The sequence below is a fragment of the Schistocerca cancellata genome, chromosome 5, assembly GCF_023864275.1.
Source record: "Schistocerca cancellata isolate TAMUIC-IGC-003103 chromosome 5, iqSchCanc2.1, whole genome shotgun sequence".
Lineage (NCBI taxonomy): Eukaryota > Metazoa > Arthropoda > Insecta > Orthoptera > Acrididae > Schistocerca > Schistocerca cancellata.
The window spans coordinates 551,076,775-551,095,811 of NC_064630.1; the positions used below are offsets into that span (position 1 = coordinate 551,076,775).

At 38.5% G+C, this 19,037-nt stretch overlaps 1 protein-coding gene across 3 annotated transcripts in view; it reads left to right on the plus strand.

Annotated features, from left to right (window-relative positions):
- LOC126187502 (myosin-IIIb-like) overlaps nt 1-19,037 on the plus strand; it is a 267,897-nt gene that overhangs the window by 205,071 nt on the left and 43,789 nt on the right. For all 3 annotated transcript variants that reach the window (XM_049928617.1, XM_049928620.1, XM_049928619.1), the window contains 5 exons: nt 6,833-6,977; nt 7,057-7,207; nt 7,513-7,790; nt 11,968-12,242; nt 13,439-13,604. In XM_049928617.1, the coding sequence (XP_049784574.1) occupies nt 6,833-6,977; nt 7,057-7,207; nt 7,513-7,790; nt 11,968-12,242; nt 13,439-13,604 (1,015 nt within the window). The remainder of the gene's footprint in view (nt 1-6,832; nt 6,978-7,056; nt 7,208-7,512; nt 7,791-11,967; nt 12,243-13,438; nt 13,605-19,037) is intronic.

Here is a 19,037-nt window from a genome sequence, read left to right on the forward strand (position 1 = left end):
GCATGTCCAGCAAAGGCAGAATCTTTCCTTTTCAGACATTAAATACATTTAATGCTCTCTTTTTGCATGATTTGTAAGAAAGTGTCCCCATCACATACACGGTTTTCCAGATTTTATTAACAGGCTTAAACTACTGTAGCTGGGAAGTTCACACTTATTGGTTAGCTTTGTTAAAGTTCATTTGATGGATTGATACTACTCATTAGCAACAGGTTTGAAACTTCTTCAATGTAATTATTATTAAATGATTAAATGAGTTTTTTTTAACAATATTGTGATGTCACTGTGGGGAGCTCAGTATACTTTTCCAGTTGATGTCTGAAGTTAGTTAGAAGACTGAATCTAAATATTGAGACAGCAAATTATAGAGAACCAATAGCTACCCCAAAATTTTGTGAAGTAGTCCTTAATCTAGCTGAGAGAGGAGTAGCTTTTTTTGTGGCATCTGTCCTATTTTTTAATGCATCAGTTTTAGTTTCTGTGAGCACAAAGCAGAACGGTCTGCCAACTGGGAGGTTACCATGGGAAAAAATTGAAATAACTGACCAAAGGGTGACATTCTACAAGTCAGGAGGTGGGATGTCAGAAGTCTGAATATAGTAGGAAAGTTGGAAAATCTGACAAGGGAAATGCAAAGTCTCAGTCTAGAGCTGTTGGGGGTCTGTGATGCAAACTGGAAAAAGTACAATGATTAGTGGTCAAATGACTGTAGGGTAATAATGGCAGCAGCAGAAAATGGTATAATGGGTGTAGAATTCATTATGAATAGGAGGGTAGGGTGGAGAGTGAATTAATGTGAACAGTTGAATGATAGGGTTGTTTTCATCAAAATGGAAAGGAAACCAATCAGAACAACAATAGTTCAGGTATACTTACTGACATTGCAAGCAGAACATGGAGAGAGAGAAAATATATGAGGATACTCATATATTTTCAGTATGTAAAAGGAGATGTAAATATAATAATCATTAGGGACTGGAATGAGTTGCAGGAAAAGGAGCAGAAGAAGGATTTACTGGAGAATTTGGGCTTGTTACAGGGAATGAAAGAGGAGAAAATCTAATTGAGTCGTGCAATAAATTTCAACTACTAATAGTGAAGTTCATGGAAGATTTGGATACTGTGATAAGGAATAGGCACACTAGGTAGTTCAGTATAATGTGATTGGATAGATAATAAAGCTACTCATCCAGCAGTGGCAGGACACACACATAAAAGGAGATTATAAGGCAAGCTTTCAGAGTCAGTGACTCTTTCTTCAGGCAGAAGGGTTGAAGGGGAAGGAAGAGGGGTGAATGAAAAGGACATGAGAGAGCTAGGGAAAGGGGTAGATTTTGGAAAAGTCACCCAGAATTGCGGGTCAGGTGACATCAGGTGGGATGAGAAGGAAAGACCAATTGTTGGGAATTACACTGGACAAGATTTGAAAACTTGAACATTAAGCTGCAAGACAAGATAATACAGAGATTACTGCTAAAACATCGTGCATGAGTTGATAAGAATGAAAAGCTAAGTGCATTGTACGTAACAGAAGTGAGAGGGGGATGGTGAAAAATAGACAGGTAAGACAATGAAAGATGTAGAATACTAAAATGGGGTAAATTAAGGTCAGGTTGGTGGTGAGAACCAAGGACATGTTGTAGCACTAGTTCCCACCTTCCTCTTCAACCCTTCTGCCTGAGGAACAAGCCACTGGCTCCGAAAGCTTGCCTAATTACAAGCTTCTTTTTTGAGTGTGTTCTGCTGCCCCTTGGTGAATAGATTTTTTATCTATGCAATTACATTATATTGTCAAAAACTGATTGTTCTTGTGCTACACTAGGTAGTTCATGTGAAAAGTAATAGACATCTCTAAAAAGAGCAATCTTAGTTGGAAAGATAAACATAGGTACTAGGAAGGTAACTGTGAAGAAACCTTGGGTAACAGAAGAAATACTTCAGTTGACTAATGAAAGAAGGAAGTACAAAAATGTTTAGGAAAATTCATGGGTACAGAAATACAAGTCACTTAGGAATTAAATAAATAGGAAGTACAGGGAAGCCAAGGTGAAATGACTACATGAAAAATGTAAAGAAATTGAAACAGAAATGATTATCCAAAGAAGGGACTCGGCATATAGCATAGTCAAAGGAGTTTTTGGTGACATTAAAAGCGAGGGTGGCAACATTAAGTGTGCAGTGGAATTCCAATATTAAATATGGAAGAGAGAGCAGATAGGTGGAAAGAGTACACTGAAGGCCTCTATGAGGGGGAGCTATCATGTGATGACATGACAGAAGAAAAAAAATTGGAGTTTATGTGGTAGAGATAGGGGATCCAGTATTAGTCAGAATTTAAAAGAATTTTGAAAGACTTAAGATGAAATAAGGCAGAAGGGGTAGACAAGATTCCATCAGTTTTTAAAATCGTTGGGGGGGGGGGGGGGGGGGAAGTGGCAACCAAACTACTATTCAAATTAGTTTGTGGAATCCATGAGACTGGTGACATGCCATCAGACTTTCAGAAAAACATCATCCCCACAATTATGTATTGCATACTGAGAAGTGTGAGAATTGTCACACAGTTGGCTTAACAGCTCATGCTTCCAAGTTTCTGACAACAATAATATGCAGAAGAATGAAAAGAAAATTGAGAATCTGGTAGAAGACAATTAGTTTGGCTTTAGGAAAGGTAAAGGCACCAGAGAGGCAGTCCTGATGTTACACTCAACAATGGAAGCAATATAAGGAAAATCAAGACAAGTTCATAAGGTTTGTCAACCTGGAAAAATGTCCAGCAGTGTAAAATGATGCAAGAAGTTTGAAATTCTGAGAAAAAAGCAGTAAGCTTACAAGGAAAAATGGGTATTATAAAATATGTGTAAGAACCAACAGGGAACGATACGATTAGAAGGCCTTGAATGAAGTGCTCGTATTAGGAATGGTATAAGACAGGGATGCAATCTTTCGCATATACTGTTGAATCTACACATTGAAGAAGTAATTACAGAAAGGTTCAGGAGTGGGATTAAAATTCAGGGGAAAAAGATGTCATAAGATTTTCTGGCAACATTGCTATCCTCGGTGAAGTGAAGAATTGTGGGATCTGTAGACTGAAATGAACAGTCTAATGAGTACAGAATATGGATTGAGAGTAAACTGAAGAACAACAGAATAATGAGATGTATCTGGAATGAAAATAGTGACAAGCTTAATATCAAAAATGAGAATCATGAAGTAAGTGAAGTTGAGGAATTCTGAATCTTGGAAACAAATTAACACGCGACAGATAAAGCAAGGGTGACATCTGCGAATTAGGTGGACTGGTAAGAAAAGGAATGAGAAGATTCTCCACAGGATCAGCGAAGAAGGGAACACTGACAAGAAGAAGGAACGGGATGATAGGACATGTGTTAAGACATCAGGTAATACCATTCAGAGTACTGGAGGGAGATGTATAGGGTAAAAACTGTAGTGGAAGGCGGATATTCGTATACATTGAACAAATAATTGAGGACATAGGCTGCAAGTGCTACTCTGATATGCTGCAAGTGCTACTCTGATATGATGAGGTTGGCACAGGAGATGGATTCGTGGTCGGCCGCATGAAGCCAGTCAGAGGACTGAGGACAGATAGTATATGCCAGTTTATGCATTAATAAGTACAGTGAGCAAAATTTGTTTGATGTCTTTATTCTCTTTGCTAACAGACATTTTAAATTGTTTCACATTTTTGATGGTTCTTCTTCCTGATGGTATTTATGGGAAATAGTAACCGAATTACACATTGTGAGAGAGAAGTTGAAGAGTTTGATATGCAGTTCTTGACAAGATCGTATTGAACAATTATGGTGAGTGGGCCATATCCTTTTCTACTGTGTTATTCTGGCATTTGCCACAGCTGATTTAATCTGGTTGCTAGATGGGCAACTGATCTCACTTCCTTCACAATGCGAGTGTAACCGTCAGGATTTGTGTTGTTGGTAGTGTTGGTGTCCGAACTTGCTGTTAGACACCGGTACTGAGACGGCGATATAGGATTGAAACACAAACATCAGTGTGCATTACAGTTGCTGACAGTCAACATGATCTGGACAAGATGAGCAGGGCTTTCCTTGTAAAGCTGTTTTATCAAAACAGCAGTAATACTGCTACTACTCTTTGTGAGTATCCACGCATTAAAGGGATAGGGAGAGGTCCTCTTTCCGCACAGGTTTTGAAGAACATATTTGGAAGTTAGAATTAATGACAATTTGGGAATTGCTCCTGGGAGCAACTGAACATTCCATAGTTCACCATCTGAAAAGGGCTGCAAACAGTTGTTAAATGGTATCTCAATTGCAGTTCCAGGCTGTTGTGGGTGCAGATTGTCATAACACTGAACAATGTTTGTAACTTGGAATGTATAAACAATATGCAATTAACAAATGTTATCCCTCTCGTATAAGAATTAAAATGTTTTTTTTTTTTTCTTCCACAATGGTTTATTCATGATTTCTCTTCTGCAAGTCCTTACAAATGTTTCCACAATCACTCATTTTCCATGGGGGCCCTGTCAAGTAGTGAAAGTTTAATTATAACCAGCCTGTATTAAGCACTATAAAATCTAGCATTTGGCATGCTGTTGATACTGCTTCCTATGAAGTAGAAATAGTTGTGTACTACACGAGTCAATCAAGCTGTTAAGCACTGTTTGACACAGAATTTCTTACAATGGCAATAGATTATTGATATCTATCAATTTTCCCAAAATTTCTGGTATAATCAAGAAAGGAATAGTTATTCTGTGGTAGCTTTTGTGCTGGTTTTTTCATCAACCTTTTTTTAAAGAAAATTGCTTATGTTACCACAAGTGTACTTTAATTTCTCCATAACTTTGGCCATCAAAAGCGAGATATTATCTGACTGAAGAAGAATCTTAGGTATCTATGAGATGTCATTTTCTTTTCAAATTGTACAGAGATTTAAATAACAATAAAATAACCCCACACTGCAAGATATTGGTATATCATAGCTAATTTATATTTTGTAGTCATAAAATCTAAAAAGAAATATCACTAAATTGTGATACAGAATAACTAAAAATTTGATTAACAAGTGAACTGCATGACAGTTGGGTTTAGTGGAAACATACGATACATTGCCAGTGATGTATACTACTTTCCTCATTTTTATTGTGAAACCTTTGTTATGCCGAAACTCAATTACCAAATAATTCATTTAATTTTAAAATTTCTACTTATTCAGTCCTACCAAGGTTTGTCATTTGTTTGTTGACTATCAGTATCTTGCAGTCTATTCAGAAAAATTTTGCATATTAAGCAACCAGTCACTGGTTTATAAAATTATTAGAAAACCTTTTGCAACATTGTATAGGTCATTCAGAGCAGGAGATTTGCTGTATTTAACCACTCTCAAAATATTCATTAATGTATTTTTATCAGTTTTAAAAAAACAAATAAGTGCCATTGTACAAGGGCTGGAACTTAAATAGTGGCAACTATTTATTCACAACCAATACAAAAGAGTTACATGTTTGCACCTGTTACTGTGCTTCAAAGTAGTCACCAGCATTGTGTATAACCTGTTGCCAGCATTGTGGAAGGCGTAGTACACTGTTAGCAGAGCCTGTTCTGTTGGTGGTGTGAATGCAGTGGTCTACTGCCTGCTGAATCTCTGGAACAGTTCTGAAGCGAATGCCACGAAGTGCTTCCTTCATCTTTGGAATCAAATCAAAGTCAGATAGACTTAAGTCTGAGGAATATGTTAGATGGTACAGTACTTCCCAGTCCCATCGACCAAACAGAGCAACCACAGCTTGCGCTGTATGCACCCGCGCTCTGTCATGCATAATGATGGGTGGATTGCAGGGAAAGTGTCACCGCTTCTTTTGCAAAGCTGGTCGCAGGTGATGCTCCAAAAATGAACAGTAATACTGCACATTGACGGTGTGCTGTGGAGGAACATAATGCATTAGGATAACAAGATCACAGTTGTACACAAGAATCACCATAACGTTAGACCACTTCATTTGCATCGTCAGCAGAACAGGCTCTGATAATAGTATTCTACGCCTTCCACATCACTGGCAATGGGTTCTACACAATGCTGATGACTACTCTGAAGGACAGTAACAGGTGCAAACATGTATCTCTTCTGTATCAGTTGTGAATAAATAGTTGCCACTATTAAAGTTCCAACACTTGTAGTTGTAGTAATAGTAGGTAGATTTATGAACGCCACAGGGGCCTAGGAACTGAATCATCATGGAGCAAAACTACATATTTGAAAGCTGCAATAAAGAAAAGGCACAATGAGATGTTGAGCCTACAGTGGTTTCTCATTTGAGAGGAAGCACAACAGCAAATGAGTATTTGTGATATGGATTTCAATTAAAAATCTCATGTATTTCTACTGTATGTTGCTCCCTTTTTTATTCCAGGTAAAAATTGTGGCACAATAATGTACTAAGGGTATCTATCGTTAAGTTGAAGCTCTGACCCTTCATGAGATTAGAGGGACAAATGAGCTTCATTTCAGTGTTCTTGTGGTGCTGCCTTTTAAGTGTCTCTTGCATGTCATGTATAGATAATTGGTAACTTTAAACATGCTCTAGCCATTTATCAATTATATGAATAAAGTATACATATAATGTCTTACGGTATCATCACTTACCATTTTTAGTTTGTTCAAATACTAATCTTTCATCTTTTTTTGAGAACTTTTAACTTAAAGAATTTGTTGAAATAATTACTATTGATTGTAAATGCACCTTCCTTACATTTGATGAATAAGATTTAGTTTTATGATATATTATTTAATTACATGTTAGCATGTTTTTCTTTTTTTACAGTGGTGAACCCTTAGCAGTTGGTCTGTTGGATATATTTGGTTTTGAAAACTTCCCAAAAAATTCTTTTGAGCAACTGTGTATAAATATAGCCAATGAGCAGATACAGTATTACTTCAATCAGCATATTTTTACTTGGGAGCAGCAGGTATGCTTCTTTACCATTACCTGTAGTACAGTTATTAGCCCCACAAAAAGAAATTTAATAAGTATATTTTTCCCTCCAGGAATATATGGCAGAAGGGATTCCTGTGGATCTTGTTGAATTTTCAGACAATCGGCCAGTTTTAGACATGTTATTGTCTCGTCCAATGGGCCTGTTGGCTCTGTTAGATGAAGAGAGTAGATTTCCTCGTTCAACAGATAAATCATTAATTGGTAGGTAACCATATTCATCATGTGTTTTCTGAGGAACAGCTTTCATGTTTTGAGTGGCAAACACTCACTTGAAAATCCAAAAGGAGTTCTAGATGTGTGTACCATTCAACAACTGTAATAGCCTGAATGAAGTAATAGCTTTCAGTAACACATCCACTCTTCAAAACTGTGAAACTGTAAAAGGACTGCCTTCCATACCAAATACTACTACTGAGAACAGTTAATTTAAATTATAGGATATTTGGAAGAAATTTATTCTCATTTGTGTTCTGTACAAGCTGTTATGTATAAGTTTTCTGTTTCAGATAAATTCCATTCGAATATTAAGAGTAAACATTACATTCGGCCAAAATCAAATGCTCTGTGCTTTGCTGTCCAGCACTATGCTGGACGAGTCATATACCAGGCTGAAGGATTTCTTGACAAGAACAGAAATTTCTTACCTCCTGAAGTAATTCAACTTTTAAGACAATCACATAGAGATATGGTTCGCTTCCTGTTTCAATGTCCAATCACAAAGACAGGTAACCTGTACTCAATCAGCCAAGAATCTCCACGAGAAACTCCAGTACCTGGCTCCAAGGTATGTGTGCACTGTTGTGTAAAAAATATCTTAAATTTGATTTTAATGGGGATAAAACAATTATGAAAATTAATGTAGGTCTTGTAAGGAGACTTCAGTTTTAAAAGTAAGTATTGCTTATGAGATTTATTCATAAGCAAGACTTTAATATGTTTGTAAGAAAATGCTCACTACAGAATGCATGTGTGTCATTAAATAACAATCTTGTCATTTCACAAATAAGTAGTGCATTAGTAAATTAAAGGTTGGTGCAAAAAACAAAAAGGTTGTTTTAAACTTTGATGTGTTTATGTGCTCTGTTACCATATGTACAAGCATGAAAATGAAAGTTCATGCAGTCAGCTCAAGAAAACAGTTATAAATATCGTGGACCAAATTTAAACTTACTGATACTTTGTAAAGCTACTTTGTTCTCTGTCCACTCCCTTGCCCTCTTCTTGTTCCCATGCCTTACCCTATTCCTTTCACCAAATCTACATCTATGTCTACGTGATGGCTATCCAATGAACACGTGCTTGACAGAGGGCTCTTAGAACCATACCACTCTTGAATAGCATATGGGGAAAATGAACACCTAAATATTTCTGTGTGAATTCCAATTTCTCATATTTTATTATGATAGTCATTTCTCGCTATTTAGATGGGAGTTAACAAAAATACTTCCACATTCAGAGGAAAAAAGTTGGTGATTGAAATTTCATGATATGATCTCACTACAGTGAAAAACACCCTTGTTTTAGTGATTGCCTCTGCAATATATTTATCATATCCATGACACATCTATGAACTTTTTTGGTGAACTTAGCAACACACAGTTTGCATTCTTGATGCATTACCATGACAAAAGGATGCTGATTGTGAGCTAAGAGTGAACATTACCTTCTGCTTTAAGATCGGGAAGACCTCTTGTGAAATATGGACAATGATTAAGCAAGCAGAGGCAGGTGAGGCACGTTCAAGAAGTCATGGTTTTGAGTGGCAGACAAGATTTCGTTAAGGCAGAGATTCAGTGGAAGGTGATCCCAAATCTTGTCGCCCACCTACAGCAAATACTGATGCAAATGTGGAGTGCATAAGGCAGTTATTGCAAGAAGACCATCATGTAACTGTGTGTACGATATAAGAGAACGTAATTTGAGTTGTGATGTGTGTCATAAGATTTTACATGAAGATTTAGGGAAATGGAAACTTCATGCAAAACTCATCCCTCACACATTAACAGATGAACAGAAAGAGGAAAGGCTAGGAATTTTGCTCAACTACTGGATAGATCCACATGCGATCCCATATTTCTGTCAAACATTGTGCCTGGGGGTGAAAGTGGGTGCTACTAGTATGGCCCTCACACACAGCATCAAAGTGCTGAATGGCTGAGTCCTGGGTCATCAGGCTCAAAAAAAGTCAAATGACAATCTTCGAGAACAAAGTCAATGTTGATCACATTCTTTGATACTAAAGAATTATTTCACTAAGAGCATGTCCCCCCTGGTCAAACAGTGAACCAAACTCTTTACATCGAAGTCTTGAAATATTTGTGACCAGCACTGATTTGTGGTGTTCTCAGGACTGGTTCTTACAGCATGACAATGCAAGACCCCATACCGCTTTATCTGCTACCGAGTATTGGGCCACTCACCTGATCTCTCACCTTGTGATTTTTTTCTTGTTTTCACATGTGAAAAGGTGACTGAAAGGAAAGCTTGAGCAAGATATCACAGATATCCAACAGGCTGTGACAAATGAGGTTACAAGCATCGCAGCTGAAAGTTTCCCTGCTTGCTTCCAAGACCTCCAGAAACGTTAGCAAATGTGTATAGGTGGCCAAGGGGACTACTTTGACAGGAGATAGGATCGTTATGTGTTAAGTGCAATTTTATGTTTTAAAAAAGTGTCCTGGAACTTTTATGACAAATGTAGTATTATCAGACTTAATCCACTCAATACCTAGAGCATGCCAGCATGTCCTCCAGTTCCTAGGCAGCGATGGAGGGCATACTGGTGTGCTCCAATTACCCCTTCTCAGTGACTGAGAACGTGTCTGTGCACTCGCCATCCCTGAGGGGGATTTTCACCTGTGTTGTTGACTTGCATGGTGGGAATTTATGTTTGACTCTTCTTCAGGAATACTTAGTCCATCTGAGACATACAAATTGCTGAATAAAAAATTACCGTTGAGTTAGTTTTTTAGAAATTGAAATTAGGATTTTGATCAACAAAAAAACGGTCATGTTTCAAAACATAAATTTTAAGTGAATTATAATCAAATCTAAATAAAAATATATCTTACATTTTGAAAAATTCGCACATGAAATATTTTTATGATAATGCTGAAAACAGGTTCTAATGTATAACGCTGGCATATATGTTGAATAACAAAAAAGAATTATATGTAAGGATTCAACATAAATCAAATCAAATGTGTGAAAAAAATGTGCCTTACTTACCGCGATATTGTAGAATTACTGCTGGTGAACTGCAGTAGATGCTGGAAAATGAAGAGGTGTCCATGGTTCTCTAGCATTTCAGAATTGCTGGCAAAACACATGAAATTTAGCAGATGACTGGCTCGGAGCAAGGTAAATGTAAAAATGAAGGGCCGCAAGCAAGCTGGCACACACTGTCATTGCGAAGGGGTGTGGGGATCTGCACGAGTACACACTCCATCGCTAGCTAGGGATGGGAGGAGCATGCGAGCATACTCCTTGTATTAAGCGGGTTAATTGATATGATGCCAATTAAGTATCAGTATGGAAGGGGACATACAGGAAGTGACTGGGTGTTACCTTTTGCCATTATTGCTCAGTTTTCATGAGTCAACAAGGCAAGTGAGTTTAGTGATGCAATAAACTTGAAGCTAAAGATGGAAAACCTTCCAATAACATTCCAGGTGCTTTTATACTATGAGGGCACAATAATTCAATTTATCACACCACAGAGGAAGCTGAACAATAGCACAGAGGATAATGTAATGTAACAGCATGCCCTCATTCATTAAAAGTATGACTAATTGGATTGACAAAATATTATGACAGGTAATTATCAAGTAGCTCTATTACAGTGACATCAAAATAAGAGAAAATCTAGGTTGTTTGAAGAATTCAATGACCCAGTGACACCTCTTGAGAGGCTATGAGGAAAATTGTAACTGTAGTTCAGTTTACGTGGGAGATTTGGGACAGGCGCTAAGCAAATGTATGGTTGAGCACAAGCGATGGAAAGTACAGACTGGAATATCAACAATTATGAATTATGAAAAGGATAGATTGCTATTCACCAAGCCAATGTTTGTCCCCCCCCCCCCCCCCCCCCCCAAACACACACACACGAGAGAGAGGGGGAGAGAGGGGGGGGGGCGCTTTGGCCGAAATCTCATGCATAACAGTCTTTTTTAATGCGCCTGTCTGCAACTCAGCTTTTTGTCTTTATGGTGAGTATCAACCTGTCCTTTTCATAGTGGTTGAAAACTAGCGAAACATACACATAGAACAGCAAACAAAATCTGTGATTGCTGAGCATGTGAATGAATGTAAAGTACACTTGAATTATGACAAAGCCTATGCACCATCAAAATGATCCACAATGGTCAACCAAACAACATTGTTCAAATCATAAAACAAAGACCATGATAAAGTAAGATGGCTTCCAGTAATAATTGCCAACCTTGCACCATTCACCAGCAGCAGAAAACCACACTGTAATAATAGTAGCAGTAACAAACGCTTACTCTTGGTTGGATAACCAAAATGACATTAAGTGCTGTCATCTGATTTGCAAAACATGACCCATGATTTGCAAGAAATAACATCTAATCATCACCTATAATCCACCACTTCCACATAACATTTTCCATTGATATAAGCCAGTGGTAAAAAAAATGACAGTGTAACACAGTTCACAACCCAGAAGAATTTCACTGACTATAAAAGTTTACTATAATCAATTGGATGAAAGCTTAATTTCTGAATATTTTTTTCTACTTTTATTGCAGATGAGCGTTGTGAAATACAAGAGTATCATAGTTATCCAAAAGATGTACCACTAAAATGATATAAAAACACCCTGTTTCTCTCTTCAGAACACATTCTCCCCATTCCTTCACTTTTTATTCCAGCACTGATATTTGCAAGTTTACAAACACACACATTTGCATTAAATTCAGCACTGTACTTTCTTGCAGGAAAGATACAGCAGCAGGGGACTAGCTTCCCAGTCAAGAGCTCAGCAGACTGTTGCAACATACTTCAGGTACTCCTTAATGGATTTGCTGCAGAAAATGGTTAGCGGATCACCACAATTCGTCCGCTGCATCAAACCAAATGATGCCAGAGTTCCACAGCTTTTTGATTCCACAAAAGTTATAAAGCAGCTGAGATATACTGGTGTGTTGGAAACTATTCGCATTAGGCAGAATGGATTTTCCCACAGAATCCCATTTGCTGAATTTTTGAGAAGGTTTGTTTCATAATGTGTCAAGGTTATTAAAAGAATGTGTGTTCATAAGTGTTCAGTTTATTTAAAGTTACAATTAAATATATTTTTTCTGGACGTAAGCAGAGTCAAGAAAAATGCTCATGATAGTATTGCCTTTTTTATTTGCTTTTATTTTTTTGTCTTACCATTCTCCTTTTCATTTAATCTGCACGTGTTTTCTATAACCTTTAACCAGGACTGCTCATTGGTTGATAACAAGGTAGCTCGTGTAGCCAGTGTGAGAGTAGTTTCAGGTAACCAGTGAAAGTGAAAAATTCCGTTTGCTTTCAACACTCAAACTGATTTTTTTCCATCTTGAGTTTACTCATAGAGGTTAAGTGTAATCTCTGTGAACAAAGGGAGCATAATTGATAGTTCTGCCACAGATTGTTGTCCATTGTTTTCATAGATATGTTGCACAACATGAGGTTGTGGCTATGTTAGTATTTTAGTTTAAATTCAGGTCTACAAAATGCATTGTCTGCCACAGTTCAGTCAGTGTCACTTAAAATCAGCTACCAGTACTGAAAGAGCATCTTGCATTGTCATCATACCCCATGGTGGCCACTTCCAACATTGCTCCAAGTTACATATTTTTAAGTAACAGCACTTGTGAAGTGATCCACCATGTTTGTGTGGTACCTTTAGCCAAGCAGTAGCCAGTAGTTGATGTGGCAACACTGTAATAGCAAGTAACAGACATCAACTTACAAGTGATATTAATTAATTAATTATAGTAACAGAGGATCACCGGAACCGCGGGACTGCTAAGGTCGCAGGTTCGAATCCTGCCTCGGGCATGGGTGTGTGTGATGTATTCACTATTTTTATCTTCTGTTGCAGCTTCCTTCACTCTTAAATGTATTGGTGATTCTTTTTTTTTTTTATTTACCTACCCTTTTTTTTTTTCATTCATTTCTAATCACTGATCCTGAAATTCCATGAATGTTAAATATGTTAATATTAATATTTAAAAATATAATGAGAGGAAGGTTGCTTCTCACCATATAGTGGAGATGCTGGGCTGCAGACAAGCACAACAATCTTTTTGTTGTGCCTATTTGCAACTCAGCATGTCTGTTATATGGTGAGTAGCTACTTCCCTTTCATAATATTTTTAATATTAAGATTTGGTTTACCAGAGCTGTTTGGGCATAAATCCATGTTCTTTCTTTCAGATATTGTTTCCTTGCATTTGGATTTGATGAACGCGTTGTTGCATCTCGAGAAAATTGTCGTCTCCTGTTGGTTCGTTTGAAAATGGATGGATGGGCTCTTGGAAAAACAAAAGTTTTCCTGAAGTACTATCATGTGGAATACCTTTCAAAGCTTTATGAGGACCAAGTAAGAATTCATGACTTGTTTCTTTTGACCTAATTTTGTTGTACCTTGCCAAGACTGGTTAAAACACACACACACACACACACACACACACACACACACACACACACACACACACACAAACAAACAAGACACTGTTAAAATCTATAAACTGACAACCCTCATACCCAAGGCCTTGCCGCTATTGAACACTACCTATTTCAATGTCCTTCAAATTCCAAAACAACTACCTCATTCTTCATACACCTTACCAACTGTATCCTGATATACAATTACTTCTACTTCGAGGGGATGTGTACAAACAAATTTGTGGAACAGCTGTGGGCACCCACATGGCACCCTCCTATCCAGCCTTTCTATGGGCCATCTAGAGAAAACAGTTCTAACCTCTCAAAACCCCAGACCCCTTGTCTGGTTCAGCATCATTGATAATATCTTCACGACATGGACTCAGGGCCAAGACACCATATTCTTTTTCATCTGCAACCTCAACACCTTTTGTTCCATCTGCTTCACCTGGTCCTCCTCTACTCAGTATGTCACCTTCCTGGTCACTGACCTCCACCTCTCTGATGGATCCGTTAACATCTCTCCTTATTAACCACTAACCGCTAATCACCAACAGTACCTGCATTTTGACAATTGTCACCTTTTCCACACCAGAAACGAGAATGCCCTTGTTCAGCATGCTTAAAGGTGTCATGAGGGCCTTCACAAACCTCTAGTCCACAAACAGATTTCCCCTGCCATATCCTCACGCACCCTTTTCCTCCCATCACCTCCCATCACCCCCAAGAATCAGCTACAAAGGAGTGTTGCCATCATCCCCCAGTACCACCATAGACTGAAGCAACTAAAACATATCATTCACCAGGGCTTCGATTATCCATCATCATGCCTGGACATGATAAGCATCCTACCAAAGATCCCCACTGCCCCTGAAGTGGTATTCTGTCACCCATCCACCATACACAGGATCCTGGTGTACATCTTGGAGAAGCCTTTTTAAGAATCGTGGAATTCTTTCTCACTTCCCAATAAGTTTACTTCTTAATCATTTTTGTTGCCAACAATAAAATTCAGTTTCAGCTGAACTGAATACAAGCACAGTATAATACACAGAAACAGTTTTCAAGTAGACTTTGCTAGAGTCTAGGGTTCATAGTGGAGCTGTGCACTCTGAGACAAAGGTATTCAATAAGTTCCTGTCAGATCTAAAACAAAAAAATTGGTATTTCAATTTATAATTAAAAATATAACTCATTAACCACTACTCCTACAAATTACTTGAGCATTTAGATTCAAGGGTTGAAAAGTTCTGTTAGTCACAAGGCAAGTAGTAGTGTTCATTATAAAGCTGCATAAAAAGTAGTCATTTTGTATACACAGAACTTTGTGTGTACAGATGTAGGTTACTATTTTCTTTGACAATACCAGTGCAATTAATTAAATACTAAACAATAATTTGGAGTATGAGGCATGAGAGAAAAGTAATGATACTGGCAACACCGAGAGTGATCTGGCAGTGCTGTATTGTTCCACTTGTGTAGATCAGTGTGCTCATCCCCTCCAGGCGCTCAATCTGGCTTTCAGCTCTGTATGACCATGATGTGATTTTTTTTTTTTTTTCATTTAAGTTGTGTTTTTGTTGTGTGTTACAAAAATGGAACAGCAGAATCTGGAGCATAGCTATTCCATCAACTTTTGTGTTGTACTTGGGAAATATATGTGAGTGACCTTCAGAAAGTTGAACCAGGTCTATGGGGAATATTCTGTATCAAGAGCACAAGTTTTTCACTGGCACAAATCATTTTTGGAACACTGAGAACATACTGAAGATGAACCTTGCTCAGGGAGACATTCAACTCCAAAACCTATGAAAACCTCACACAGGTGCATGCTCTTGTGGGATTATTCTTCCAGGGCAAACTATCAACCAAGTGTTTCACCAAGATGTCTTTGAAAGTCTCAGGGAAATGGTGAACTGAGTGAGACAGGACCTTGCAGACAAGTGGATGCTGCATCATGACAACACCCCATGCCACACAGTTACTTCCATCACAGAATTTTTGACCTCAAAAGGCATTCCTGTTGTTTCACAGCTCCCCTGCTCACCTGATACAAGTCCTTGAGACTTTTTTCTTTTCCTGAAATTGAAGAATGTCTTAAAAGGACATCCTATTGGGACTCTGGAGAACATTCAAAAGAATGTGACTGACATGTTAAAGGCCTTACAGTTGAAGCCGTTCAGCACTGTTACCAAGACTGAGAATGACTGCTGTTAATGTTTCAGGATTAGCCAGGAGGGGAAAGCAGTAGGCACCCGTTGAGGTGAAAAATCAAACATATTTTAACTGCATGAATATTTAATGCTGCAAAAAGAAAAGGCAGGCCTAGAGAAGCTGCCGAAACTGAATGGGCTGCTGCCCAAGAGAGCAGGAGAGGAAAGCGTCTGGTCAGGTCGGAAGCTGCCAGCAGAAGAGACCAGATGGCATGTCCTCTCCCAGTGGCTGGCCGCGGTCCCACCACCACCTGACCACCTCCAAACCTCCCGATCGGTCGGCCAAATCATAGACATGCAGTTTGGTAGTGTTACCTCGTCAGCAACATGTGAGTTTAGCTGCTGATGGTTCAACAATTGAGTTTCAAAGTGGTTCTGTCCGGTTTTGCAACATGACTGATCTGCTGCAACTAGCCACCAGGCAGAAGGCACTGACTAACATAAAGTGAAAAACAAAAATCAAATTTTTATACTAATAAAGCCATTCAGTAACTGCCCCCACTGTACACTGCTGAAGGGAACTACTTTGAAGTGGATAATATTGCTGTTGAAAAAAATAAAAAATATGGTAGATAAAAAGCCAGTCCTATTCCTTTTTTCACATACCTTGTATGCAGCAGCTTTTTAATATAACAGAAAAGCAGCAGCTATCTTCCTAATTTATAAAGTTAAATTTAACTGGGATAGCGCAAATAGCGTTAACCAAGATTAAGTTTCTCTGATGCACTTGTCTTTTGTTAATGCATACCTTGGCTTGCTACATGTCAATGAAAGTAGTCCTTCTTGATGGGGCGTCTACAGAACAAGATGAAATGAGTTTCCAGTAATTAATTTTAGAATACTGTGGATTTCAGGGTACTTCCAAAAAGATGTTACTTATAAAATTATAGTATGACTTCTTTTAGAACACATTCAGAATGTGAGAGATGTTGTAAGTATATTGGCCACATACGAGGAGAACTGTATTACTTTTTATCACTTACTTTGACTGACAGGATAGTGTCAGCTGAAAAATCTAAATTGTCTATGAATTTATAGAAAATATCCAAATTTATTTTTTTCACTGGTCAGTATTCTATTTTCATTGTTTGTTCCACTCTAATAGGTAGCATGCTGATAAGATGAGAATAATTATGTTCCTCTCAGGGACTCAAATATTCACTGCATATACATGTAGTGTTCTGCGTCCAACTGTCAACTCCCAAGAAGTGTTGTTAATTCGAGTAGATACAAACTGCTGGCCATTAAAATTACAACATCAGGAAGGACAGAAGATAGCTTAATGTGTATATACAGTACAGTAGGAAGGATGCATGATTAAAGTTCTAGGCAATTTTTTAGTATACAGGTGGCAGAAATTAGTAAATAGAGCACTTCTGGCAGCAGTCACGGCTCTGACTTGGCTGGTATCCAATTGAACTGAGCTTGAATGACAGATACAGGTACATCATTCCGTAGTGCTTAAGCTAAATGCCAGATTTCATCAGCCATAGTGACTGGTGGCATTCCAATTTCTCTGCTACCTGCTGCAACAGTTGAACACACACTGTATTGCAGTAGGTCAGGACAGCACTGGCAACATTTGGTCTTGCATTATCTTGTTGAAAGATGCAACAGAGACCCTGAAAACAGAGCACAGCCACTAGCCTTAACATGTCCATCATGAAATGCCTGCAGTCCAAATTACCATCTATGTGACCCAGTGGTGGTCTTGTTGCATGCCCAATAGCACTCCATACCATCATGCTAGGTACTGGGCTTGGAGGATGATGATGATGGTGGTGGCAACGATTTGCAGACTGACAACATTCATTCTCCTTGTAGCTTCCACCACATGGATATGTCCATTCTGATACTGCACACAAGACTAGCACTCATTCAAAAAGACAGTGTGGTGTCACTCCCATCTCAATGCTGTTGTTGGTTGTACCACTATTGGTGAACATCTCTCTGCTGCCATACCGAGGGAAGCCACAAGAATAGCCAGGAGAGCTTCTGTAAAGTTTGGAAGGTAGGAGATGAGATACTGGCAGAAGTAAAGCTGTGAGACCGGGCATGAGTCATGCTTCGGTAGCTCAGATGGTAGAGTACTTGCCCGCGAAAGGCAAAGGTCCCGAGTTCAAGTCTCAGTCGGGCACACAGTTTTAATCTGCCAGGAAATTTCAAGCCTATTATGTTCTATAGCTATACGATACTGCATAGATGGATGAACAGTATGGGTGTCCTCATTAGTGCTAGTTATGGGACACTATTGGTCTCCTGCATGGTGTCGAGTATGGCCCTCGTGTACCTACCTATTCTGTATTCACATGACAATCGTGGGGTTCTTACCAATGTGAGAGCAGCAACATTGCAGAATAATAAACTGCAGTCCCAGTAGGCCACAGTACTGCTGCTCTCGAATTCCAACACAGGGTAGTAGACTCTTCTCCCTCGTACACAATCACGAACTGATCGTCTCTCAAACAATTAACATTAAAGTGCAGTTTCTGAATGAGAAACCTGCTGCATAATCTTTCCTTGTATAGAGAAATAAATTGCATTACTGATACCTACTTTGTGTGGCTCGTTGAAATGCTAATCATTATAATATCCAAGTATATGAAGTGTGATTAGGAAGTTGTAAGGATGGGCTTGTAATTGTGCAATGTTGGTACTTACATGCTACTGTGATGCACCTTCTTCAAAATAGTTCCCTTCTGGATGAACACACCAGCTCCAACGATGTTCCCCCTTTTGGAAATGGAAATTTTTTTCCCTGAAGTGTGTTAAGGACGCTCTCCGTATTTGCCTGAATGTCTTCAGTTGAGTCAAATTGCTTCCCTTTCAGTGAAAATTTCGATTTAGGAAACAGGTAGAAGTCTGCAGGGGCCAAATCAGGGGAATATGGCAGTTGTGAAAGCACAAGAATTTTGAATTTGGTCAAAAATTCAACAATGTAGAAGGCACGATGAGCCGGAGCATTGTCATGGTGTAGCACTCAACTCCTGTTAAGGACGCTCTCCGTATTTGCCTGAATGTCTTCAGTTGAGTCAAATTGCTTCCCTTTCAGTGAAAATTTCAATTTAGGAAACAGGTAGAAGTCTGCAGGGGCCAAATCAGGGGAATATGGCAGTTGTGAAAGCACAAGAATTTTGAATTTGGTCAAAAATTCA